Source organism: Eleutherodactylus coqui, chromosome 5, assembly GCF_035609145.1.
Source record: "Eleutherodactylus coqui strain aEleCoq1 chromosome 5, aEleCoq1.hap1, whole genome shotgun sequence".
In the NCBI taxonomy this organism is placed as follows: Eukaryota; Metazoa; Chordata; class Amphibia; order Anura; family Eleutherodactylidae; genus Eleutherodactylus; species Eleutherodactylus coqui.
The window spans coordinates 84,619,916-84,631,379 of NC_089841.1; the positions used below are offsets into that span (position 1 = coordinate 84,619,916).

The window sequence follows — 11,464 nt, forward strand, 5'->3', positions numbered from 1 at the left end:
AACTATATATCAATCTGCTCAGCTCCTCCTGCTCTAGAACATCATGTCTGCAGAATGGACAGCGTGTTCAAGCTGACACATTCCATTTATGCATGGTTGTACCAGAGCATTAAATTACTGTATCCTGTACTGGTAATGTCATGTGCTACCCTGACACGCCTGTTTTAGTAAATACTTGTATATCCCAAAACAACAAACTGTAGATGGTAACACCCACTTGTCAATGTATTCATACATATCCAGGATGAATAACAGAAGAACCACCAAGCAATGTAGGGTTTTAAAGAAAATGGTCTAGAATTTATAATTTATGGGGAATACAAATCTTTACTAAACAGACATGTTCTAGAGAGTTGGCAAGCCTTATTTAAAGGGGATGCATTTTTGTTTGAGAGATCATCTACAAATAAACTGATCTCTAGCACCATCACAGGGGAAATGAAGTATTGCATGGTGTCCTTTGATGCCCTTTGAAATGTTCTTTGCAGCCACACTCCACTCCTAATAATTGATGGATGGTCTAAATGGGGGCACCCCTGTTTTTACTCAGCAAATCCTAACAAGGTATTAGTTTCCTAACCAAACAGCCTTTTTAATGTCATGATGATTGCATGTGAAGTGACTTTTTTTTAGTAATGTCACTACATCATGTGGTTGAATGCTGCCTGCTATACTCTGTAGTTGCCTAAGTGACTCTTCATGGATGTGAGATCTTGAGGACTAACGTGCAATATTTGTCATAAACATGAATGTAATTATAAGGGCGCCCACCCACTGGCGCTTTTTTTTCCCTGCGAAATTCGCAGCATTTTTTCTCTCCTGGGGTCTATGGGACTTGTAATGTTAAAATCACGATCGCGCAAAATCGCAATTTACCGCGAATCACGGTAAATTGCGATTTTGCGCGATCGCGATTTTAACATTACAAGTCCCATAGACCCCTGCAGGAAAAAAATGCTGCGAATTTCACAGGGAAAAAAAAACGCCAGTGGGTGGGCGCCCTAAGGGTAGTGAGAATAGTGATTGCCATGGGGGCCATCCTCTAATATAAAAGGAGCCACAGAGGTGATGACGATGGACATAGAGAAAGAGAGAAGATGACAGTGGATAATAGATTATAGGGCTCTAGAGCAGAAGGAAAGAATATAAGGTACAGTGCAGACCACATTGATCATATCCCTTTCATTACGTGACCTCATCTGTGATTGTTCTCAGCAAGAGAAACTAAGTCAGCTTGTAGATATGATACCTTTCAATGGCTAACAAAAATACACGATGTTACTGCGAGCTTTCAAACCTACTTAGGGTCCTACCTCAGGCATAATGGAATAGATCCGAAGAGGTATACATATATATTAGAGTGGCCATTAGCTATAGGTAATTTTCCATAAGTTAAACTTTTGCTGCTCCAACCCCCTAATCTTGTTCTAATCAACAAAAAACTGGGCCGTGCAAAACTTCAGGTCAATCGGAAATCTGCTAGGAGACCCTCAAACACCTTGAAGTTGGAACATAGTATACGCATTACGCAATGATTCATTCCATTCAAAAGCGCTATTCTCTTCCCTATCTCTACCATTCTCTTTGTTCTTCGTAGAGAAATTTATGTGGATACATTCAGGCAACCCCAGCAATTGTTTAAAAACATGCTTAAAACAAAAAAAAATGTTTTGCTGAAAATAGGCAAATAGAATGCAATCATTGGCTTCCTTAATGAATTATTTCTCTTTTTTTTGGCAAAGACTAATACCTGTGCTTATCTGGCATAGATATTTAATGGTGAAGATGTGACAGCTCGACTCCCCCACCAATCCTAAAAATGGGGGTGCCCGTTTGCCGGACTCTTTCCACACATTCATGAATTATCATCTGGATATGCTATAACTGTTTAATAAAAACTATTTAAAAAAAAATTTAATATTATTTTTTCTTAAGAGGATTTAGTAGCAGTTGGGTATTTTTTACAGTCTCAGGCAATGATCTGTAAAACAAAATGTTGGACAGCACCGCCCCTACCACCTCATGAATAATTCACTGCACTTAATGAGCTTTACTTCATTAAGTGTCCTAATAAAGCCCCATAATGTTCCCTAGGTGTAACACAGACTAAAGATGCTCAGCGTTATACATAAGGAACCATCTTAGTAACGCTGCCATTACTTTTAACACAGGAAAAGTACTGTATATAAGGTTATTGTGCAACGTGCAAATCGCATAACAGAATTGTATATTAAATCAATTGTAGCGCTGGCTTAACTTAATTAAATTAATGAAAACTTGCATTAATTGCCATTACTACTGCTTATAAGTAATTCTAAATAAAATAACTGAAAATTTTTTTTATTTCAAAACATGAATTTCTTGGTGAAAATTTCAAAACTTCATGGTTGATGAGGGTTGTCCGATTGAGCTAAACTTTTGCACAGCCTGTTTCTTTGTTGATTGGAACGAGATAGGGGGGTGAGAGCTAAACTTTTGGAAAGTTGAAAAATAAAGGCCACCCTAATATATATATTAGTCCACTGATGAGGATTGTATTAGGTGCAAATTAATCACATCATGTCTGTGCCTTTTTATATGTGTGTGTATATGTATATATATATATATATATATATATTTCTTCGGATCTATTCCACTAAGCCTAAGGAAGAACCCTAAGTAGGTTTGAAAGCTCACTATAGCATCATGTCTTCTTGTTAGCCATTAAAAGGTATCATATCCACAAGATTACCTGGTTTCTCTTACTGACAACCATCACATTTCACTCTACTGGCTAACACCGCACCAAACCTTTTTTGTAATGACCTCAGTTGCTGATGTTGGTCATGCAGTCGCATCCCAATATTGGCATAGGACCCCGTCATGGAAAAAAGTCCCAGTAAGAGGACTAAAACGTCAGGCTGGATATATACCACTACTGCACTTTATCTACTTGGGAGTTCCAAGATGCAGCAAAGTTTAATTTGACTGTGATGATAACCTTCTGCAACAAGTTACCTGATCTAAAGCCATTAAAAAGCTATAATTACCTTAACACAGCAAAAGCCATTGTAAAGCTATTAAAAGAGCAAATAAACTGGGGAGCTGAAAATGATATCAACGTTATTATATTACACTTTACGACATCTGTAGCCATGCCTCAGATTCTGAGTGAAGCATAAGGTTATCTAATGAACTGCATATCCAAATACAGAACTGCTAGCGCAGAATATGCAGTATCTTTACCCTTATCACATTAGTATGTGTTAAGATATAGACTAATCAATAAAGGAGTGGACCAAACTGTAATCATAACCCATTCGGAGACCACTTAACCCCCTCTCATAGTTTTCTTTAGAGATTAGGTATTTTTTTAGTACATAAACAAAGCGATCCATTAAGAGAATGTACAAGAAGCCCTCCCTCCTTGCTTGTTTCCATGCAGTCAATTATAGTCTACAGAAAATACCATCTCTCTTACGTGCAACATGCGTTAACTAGACTCATTTTGCTGCCAGCAATTCGGTTGCTATGTATTACCAGCTATGCCAGTTTACAGTATGTTCAGTATATACTGCATTCTCCTGTTGCTAAGGTAAGATTGTCACATAAGCATAAGACTTAAGATCTGATCACAATATACCAGTTACATAAAACTTTGGGGAAGGATGTCCTTATAATATCAGGTTATGTTCTATGCCATAGAACAAAACCTTTCTCTGCCACTTTGCATTATGGTCTATAACAGGTTCATCCAAATGCTTCTTTTCCAGCAACATTGCAGGATAAGAGGCTGAACTGGATGGACATGTGCCTTTTTTCAGACTTGCATACTATGTTGCTAATGTTTACCTTGTTATATAGAAAGAGAAAAAAAAAAAAAAGAGAAAAAAAGGGGGGTCAGCACTACCCATTGGAAATATATCCCAATATAAATGTATAGGTGCACGCTAAACCATGGCTGCAACATACAGTAGAGGCAGAAACCAAAATTGGCAGCAGCACGCAAAATAAATTCACTATCAGAGGTATACAAACCTATAATCTAACCACATTAAATAATGCAAGGTCCAGGTGACCAAGCTCTCAGATGGGTCCTAACATTAATACCAGGTGGATATCTTAACCTGGGAAAGCTGAGTTCCTACCTCTCAAAATGCTCCTCTCTTGGGACTAAGCCTACAAATAAAACCGGTGAGGGTAGGATACTATATAGATGTTTCAATAGGAGGGACAGGAGGTAGATGGGCGGCAGGTGTGCACGACCCAGTGAAGGCAGCCAAAGCTTCACAATATTTGTATAGAAAGAGAAAAAAAGGGGGGTCAGCACTACCCATTGGAAATATATCCCAATAGAAATGTATAGTCCCAAGAGAGGAGCATTTTGAGAGGTAGGAACTCAGCTTTCCCAGGTTAAGATATCCACCTGGTATTAATGTTAGGACCCATCTGAGAGCTTGGTCACCTGGACGTTGGTAGATGGGCCAATGTAATTTGATCAAATTATATACTAAGAACCTTGCATTATTTAATGTGGTTAGATTATAGGTTTGTATACCTCTGATAGTGAATTTATTTTGCGTGCTGCTGCCAATTTTGGTTTCTACCTTGTTATATATAAATATATTACAAACTCAGCTATTACTATATACACTATTTACTAGATACATTCTTTATTTTGAAACCTGACACAGTAGAGATATGCTAAATATGGAAAGCAATGACAAATATTAAACAGAACTGTGCAAACGCTTTAGGCAGGTGTGGAAAAATGCTGCAAAATAGGAACTCCTTCAAACATAAAAGTGTTAAAAGTTTTGTTTTTTTGTCATTTAACAAAATGCAAAGTGAATGAAGAAAAGAAGAATCTCAATCAAATCAATATTGGGTGTGATCACCATTTCCCAGCATCAATTCTTCTAGGTACACTTGCACACAGTTTTTGAAGGAACTCGGCAGGGAGGTTGTTCCAACCAACTTGGAGAACTAATCAGAGATCTTCTATGGATGTAGCTTGATCAAATCCTTCTTTCTGTTCATGTAATTCCAGACAGACTCCATGATGTTGAGAGCAGGACCAGATCATCACTTCTAGGACTCTTTTTTCTTCTTTACACTGAAAAGAGTTCTTAATGACATTGGCTGGATGTTTGGGGTTGTTGTCCCGCTGCAGGATAAATTTGGAGCCAATCAGACATCTTCTTTGTTTGAAAGCATTCATACTTTGCAGCATTGTTTCCACACCTGCCTAAAACTTTTGCACAGTACTGTATGTAAAGTTACAGGCAATGGTTACAGTCAATTAAACACATAATAAAACAAGAATAATCAATGTCAATGAAACCATCATCTGAAATAAGGAGACTTTTCACCAATCATACATAATGCCGCTGCTATTTTGTTCTACTGGCTAGCACAGTACCAAACTTTCTGCAATTCAACAATGGGGGTGTGGAAATAAAGTGAACTAGATGGACATTATCTCTTTTCAGCCTAACGCACTATGTTACTATGTTACAAGTCATGCTCCATATACAGGTTACTGCACAGCTCAAATGTTTCCTTCGCTTTATAAGTGACTTTTTCGCTCACAAGTAAAACCAAAACATCATTAACTGTTTGCTTCTCAACAAATGGAAATGGTGGAAGTTACTGATGTTGGAGCGCAGTTACTGATGCTTTGGTTTTACTTGTGGATCCCCTGGTTCTTTGATCTGTTGGATTTCTGAGTATATACAGCATACCCCTTGGCAGATTATTATACTAGCATAGATGTTGTGCTCTTAGGACATCATTGCTCATTTTCTATATTTTGCCATTAACATCTTGATTTCCTATTCCAAGAGGCGCTCCACATGTTTTTTTGCTTATTACCGGTTATGATTTTTAGATCTTTTGGACAGTTCTGTCTAGTAGGGGGGCGAGTTGTAAACTTGTATTTAGTAGCTCAGGAAAGGGGGCCAATCATTGATTCACATGAGTTCTGCAATCTCCTGGTTCTTTCAACTTACAAGAAAAGTATTGATTACATACTAGAAAGAGCGAGAAGAGAACCAGCAGGAAACATTTTAGTTTTCTCAAAGAACTGGAGTAGACTTCTTCTCTAGTTTAATTCTGTACAGTTGGGTGACTACAGGAAGCAGCCAAGGAGAGAAAAAAGAAATGAGAGAGTTCGAGAGCAAGATGGGGTTTTATAAATGAAAAGGGATATTGGAAAGTAGGAGAGCGAGACATTTTAATGAAAGAAGATGGGGTTGTAGAGGAAGAGGAGAGTAGAGGAAAAAGTGGTGATAGAGCGGAAAGAAGTTGGCTATGTAATGTTTTGAGGTACAACATCTTAAGATACAATGAGTTGTGGCACTTCTCTGTAAGTGAGTCTGTAAGACTCATCTCTGTAACCTCTATAGCAAGGGCTAAAGGAAGCATGGTGGCTCTGAGGTTAGTCCCCTGCGGCATTGGGATCCTGGTTCACATTTCACCAAAGGAAACATCTACAGATGTAGCATTTGGTACCATGACTGGCACATTGTGAAAACTCAATTTACAGCATTCAAGTATATTGAAGTTGACATTTAACGCATTAAATGTCAAGTTAACATTTGCTACATCTGTAGTTTGTATGTTCTCCCTGTGTTTGTCTGGGTTTCTTTCCACCTTCCAAGAACATAGTGATGGGTCAATTGGTATCCTAGGAAATCGGTGTTTCAGGTAAGAGAAATTATATTGTGAGCACTATGTGTGGGACTGTCAATGTCTGTACATCACAGCAGAATATGTTGGTGCTATATCAGCAACAGGAAATAAACAAAAAGACAATAAAGAAAGGAAGTGATGGAGAAGGACAGAAAGACAAGAAGCATGAGAGGAAATACATAAACAGTAGTAAAAGCGATGACTGCCCTCTTTTTGCCCCCCTGCTACATTACTGACCCACTTACATTACCCTTGATATGCTTACTACATAGTCTAGGACCATAAATCATTCATGACATCATGCACTGTAGCTATATCTTCCCATTTGGTGTTCAACAAATGAAGTAAACTAGTAATTAACACATGCCCAAGATTACAAGCGGTACACTTAGGTGCCTCCATGACTGTGCCCCATTACATATTTATACATGAAATGGACTATCTGTATTTTAGAGATAAGAGCAGCAGAGGCAAAAACAGGAAGCAATGATGGGTTCATTTAACAATCATGTTATGTAACCCAAAAACATAAACCAAAACACTAATTAAGACAAGGCGGATTACATTACTTACCCCAGACTTCAATTACGCTGCACTGTTGTTTAACCATTGGTTTGAGCAACATCCTAGCAGAACAATTACCTACAGTATGTAGACGCAACTGTACATATTTCCTCCTAATATTAGGTAATACCGATTCTTGTCTGTTGTGCTCTTTATAAGAGAAAAATATATATATTTTTAGAGGATGAACATAACATCAACAGTCAGAAAGAAAAGGGCTACAAGGGGTTAATCTGCTTTTAGTATGAAGCAACCTGTGCAGCATTTCCTATAGTCTGGCACAAATTGGCATTAATACATATATGTCTGCTTTTGGTATGACCCAAATACCATTGCCAGGGAACTAGATCACCTTTTCTGTACAGATGTAGCAGAGCTGAGATTGCTATCACACTGCACAAATAAGTGGCAACTTCAGGTGTGCTACATTTGTAATTGCACAACATGCTTATACTATACAGGATGACATTTCCTTACAGAAACCCCCTACCTCCCCCATTTATAAATGAGAATAACCAATCCAATTACATAAGACAAATGCCATTTTTTGCACTGCAAGGCGAAGTTTATTTGCAATAATAAACTTGCGAATTGTATTATCACCAGCGAATATTGTGATTTAATACTGTACATTCAGGCCATAATTACATGTCTACATACAATACTCACTGTTCTAGAGTTTCTCTGTTTTTTATGTTAGACAATCTTATTTCATTCAGTTAGAATTATAGACAGTCGACTTTAATGCATAGGATGATTTATTAGAAGAACTTGAGGTGGGGGATGGGACTTGCAAGCAAAAGATCTATACAAAGCCCATCACCCCCTCAAATTGCAACTGAGTGGGAAAGGGAAAAAAAGAAAGTTGTTACATAATGGCAGCAGTGTGCCAGTACCATGGTGGTGGGAACAGGGCACACTCAGCTGCTTGGTATAATTCACATTAACAGTAACCAACAGTTTGTCAGCCCCTTGGTCTGTGCAAATAGTTTCAGAAGACTAATTCATCAGTGCCATCAGTGGCCATGAAAAAATATCCAATATATATCTATGTACAGTCTATAGATTTCACATTGAAATAATGGCAGCCATGGAACAAGGATTTATTGAGTTCAACACAGAGAAGTCTCGGTCCACATCAAGAGCCTGTTAACCCTTAGTTGGACATTTCATCAAGGCTTTCAAGGACACAAGCATATGAAATAGAAAACCAAAAGAAAAACAAAAAACAAAAAAACAATGAAGAATGAAACAAGGCAGGCAACAAAGCGGGATCTCTTCTCATTGTCTACAGAATTTGCACTTGATGATTTTCTTAAATGCACTTTGGAAATCTTTATTAAAATAAGCATATATGATGGGGTTAAGGAGAGAGTTTGAGTAGCCTAGCCAGTTTATAATGTCATACAGCAAGTGTGGCATATGGCAGGATTCACAAAAGGGCAAAACCAGGGCAACGATGAAGAAGGGTAACCAGCAGAAAATGAAGGTGCCCATGATAATACCTAAAGTTTTCACAGTTTTCCTCTCCCTGGCTAGTGCCATCTTCCTTTTGGCATCTGTGCTTTTGTCATTCTTCTTATCAAAGCATGGAGCAGATGAGGCTTCACTTGAGTGGTTTGGCAGTTCCAGGTGGTTTTTAGAGTTAACACACTGCTGGACTTCAATGATTTCCAGGGCAGCACCATCCTCCCCATGCCGGACTGCCCCATTCACACAAGTGGTTGGCTTGGGCTCTACACTTCTTTTCCAGTTTTTGCTGGGTTCTCCAATGCTTTTCCTCTGTATGGTGGATGGGGATACTGATAGAGAAGTATCAGCCACTTTCTTTTTTTCGGCTTTTTTAACAGTTTTCCGAATCCTGAATCTGGCTGCTTTAAATATCCTACCATATAGTATCAACATGAGGATCAGAGGGATGTAAAATGCACCAAATGTGGAGTAGATGGTGTAACCAGGGTCTTCACTTATTTTGCAAGCATCAGGATCAGACCTGTCTTCAGATGTCCTCCAACCCAACATTGGTGGGATGGATATTGAAAACCCTATAGCCCATGTCAGACTAATAAGAATAGCAGCTCTTCTAGGAGTCCTTTTGTTTACATAGTCTATTGGATCTGTTATAGCCCAATATCTGTCCAAAGCTATAGCGCACAGATGAAGAATGGAAGAGGTACAACACAAAACGTCTAAAGAAATAAAAATATCGCAGGTTACCTGTCCAAGAGTCCACTTGTTCAGTACTTGGTAAAGTGCTGCCATGGGTAACACCAAAACTGACACCATCAAGTCGGTGACTGCAAGAGAGCCTATGAGATAATTGGCCACAGTCTGCAGGTTCCTTTCCAAAGCTATGGCTGCAACCACACAGGCATTGCCAAAAATTGCACATAGTATCAGTGTCCCCAAGAAGAGAGAAGTGATGATCTGGTAGCTGAGGGCGATTTCATCAAACTTAGTACCATTCCTCTTCTCCAAAGAGTAGTCCGAAGAGGTAGTGTTATTAAATGCATCCATCCCAAAGCTTATGGAGAAGACCTGGTGGTCTTAACAGGGAGGGTTAGGACAAGACCAGGTGCAGAGGGTGTCCAGAGCTAATTCACTTTGGATGGAAGGATGCCTCCACTCCAGTTCTGCTTCTTTAAATCAGGCATAGTTTCAGAGGTGACGGATACCACTCCAATCTGCGTTTCTTGGTTCGGAGAATCATTGGTGACTGGAGAAGAGTTGAAGTGCACAGTGTGCAGGAGAGCAGAGGACGTCAGTGTTTATAGGGTGAGCTGGACACAGGACACATGGGTGCAAGAAGCTCTCTAGCAGATTAAATCCACCTCTCTCTCTTGATGCTGCTGCTTTCTCTGCTGCTCATAGCTCAAAAGAAGAATGAAAGGCAATTCAGTCACTATCTTGCCTCTAAATGAACTACAACAGCTTACAGTGGGAGTCTTTCCCCCTCACTGTGCTGGTATTGTATTTTAGTTCCTTTCATAAGGCGGAGCTCTTGAGATTGGCACTGGAGTTTTGCACTGGTGTGCTCTCTCTTCACATGTGATCGCTCATTGCTGGCACATCCTGAGCTCCTTAACTGCATCACTGACTCTCACTATATGATAGGAGCTAACATGCATAAAGGTTACACCTACAATATGCATCATGCTATAGAGTAAAACCTTCCGTATACTAGCTGCTGCTTGTATTTATTGCAATCCAGAGCACAACTAGTTAAAAGCTTGCATCTTTCAAAAAGAACTCATTGCAGAAGTCCTTATTCTGTGTCCCGTTAATGATCATTCTGGATATTAGGAATAACCTGCTTGATGATATTGATGAGCATTAAATGACATGAAGAATCAACTTGCTGCTGGTGACAGTCAGCGCTCGGATTCAGGACCCTGGACGGCAGCACTGGCTGGAAGGGATTCTGGTGCCATCTACAGGCCAGCTCTAGAAATAAGGTCAGCGGTGGCTGACATATACCATGCACACACGCACACTCACTAGATTATGCAAGATCTGAGGTTTCCATAACATTATTTACTCAGATTAGGATGGATTAAATATGACGTGATATCGGCTGCAATGTGCTTTCCCATATCAGTTCTACTAGACCGTGTTGTGTCCGGAAAACACTAGCATGCCATAATTCTTAGTGAATGGAGGAAATTGTGGAGAATAGAGTAAATCTTTTTTTCTCTTTGACTGATTTTCGATAGGAATTAATGAAAAATAAATGTCTATATAGCAGAGATGCCTTCATAAGTAGTTTGTGACTGCCTATAGGGTGCGTTTGCTTCTGCTTCATCATATGGGCATAAGGCTTACCTTTTGAAAACCTGTACAGAAAATCAGCAGCATCTCTTCTGTGTATAAACGTACCCAACTTTCTAAAAGTGTGTTTGAGTTGGCAGTGTCAAATAGCCTTAGGGAACGTTCACATGTAGCTGATTCGGTGCAGATTTGCAACAGATTTCATCCTCTCAATTAAATTGACATTAAAGGGGTAAAATTTAAACCCCTAAATTCACAGTAAATCAGCTACATGTGAATGCATCCTCGATGATATTATTAATTCCCAGATGAAGTCTTCTTTACTATATTGGCTCTCCGCACCAAACTAACACTGAATGGGCTGTTAGTTCTGTATCGATGGGTCACTTATGAGATCCAGTGATTCATCTGAAAGTAATGTGCAGGCCAGGGCTGGATGCCACAAAGAGAAGTTGAGTGA

General features: G+C 39.2%; 1 protein-coding gene across 1 annotated transcript; it reads right to left on the bottom strand.

The window, feature by feature from the left end:
- Window positions 1–7,879: 7,879 nt before the first annotated feature.
- On the bottom strand, window positions 7,880–10,296 carry HTR1A (5-hydroxytryptamine receptor 1A). Its single transcript, XM_066601867.1, has one exon. The coding sequence runs from the start codon at window positions 9,751–9,753 to the stop codon at window positions 8,518–8,520; it is 1,236 nt and encodes a 411-aa protein (XP_066457964.1). The 5' UTR covers window positions 9,754–10,296; the 3' UTR covers window positions 7,880–8,517.
- Between the last annotated feature and the right edge of the window lie 1,168 nt (window positions 10,297–11,464).

Excerpts from the sequence above, each read along its gene's own strand:
- HTR1A (XM_066601867.1), bottom strand. The coding sequence starts at position 9,753 with ATGGATGCATTTAATAACACTACCTCTTCGGACTACTCTTTGGAGAAG.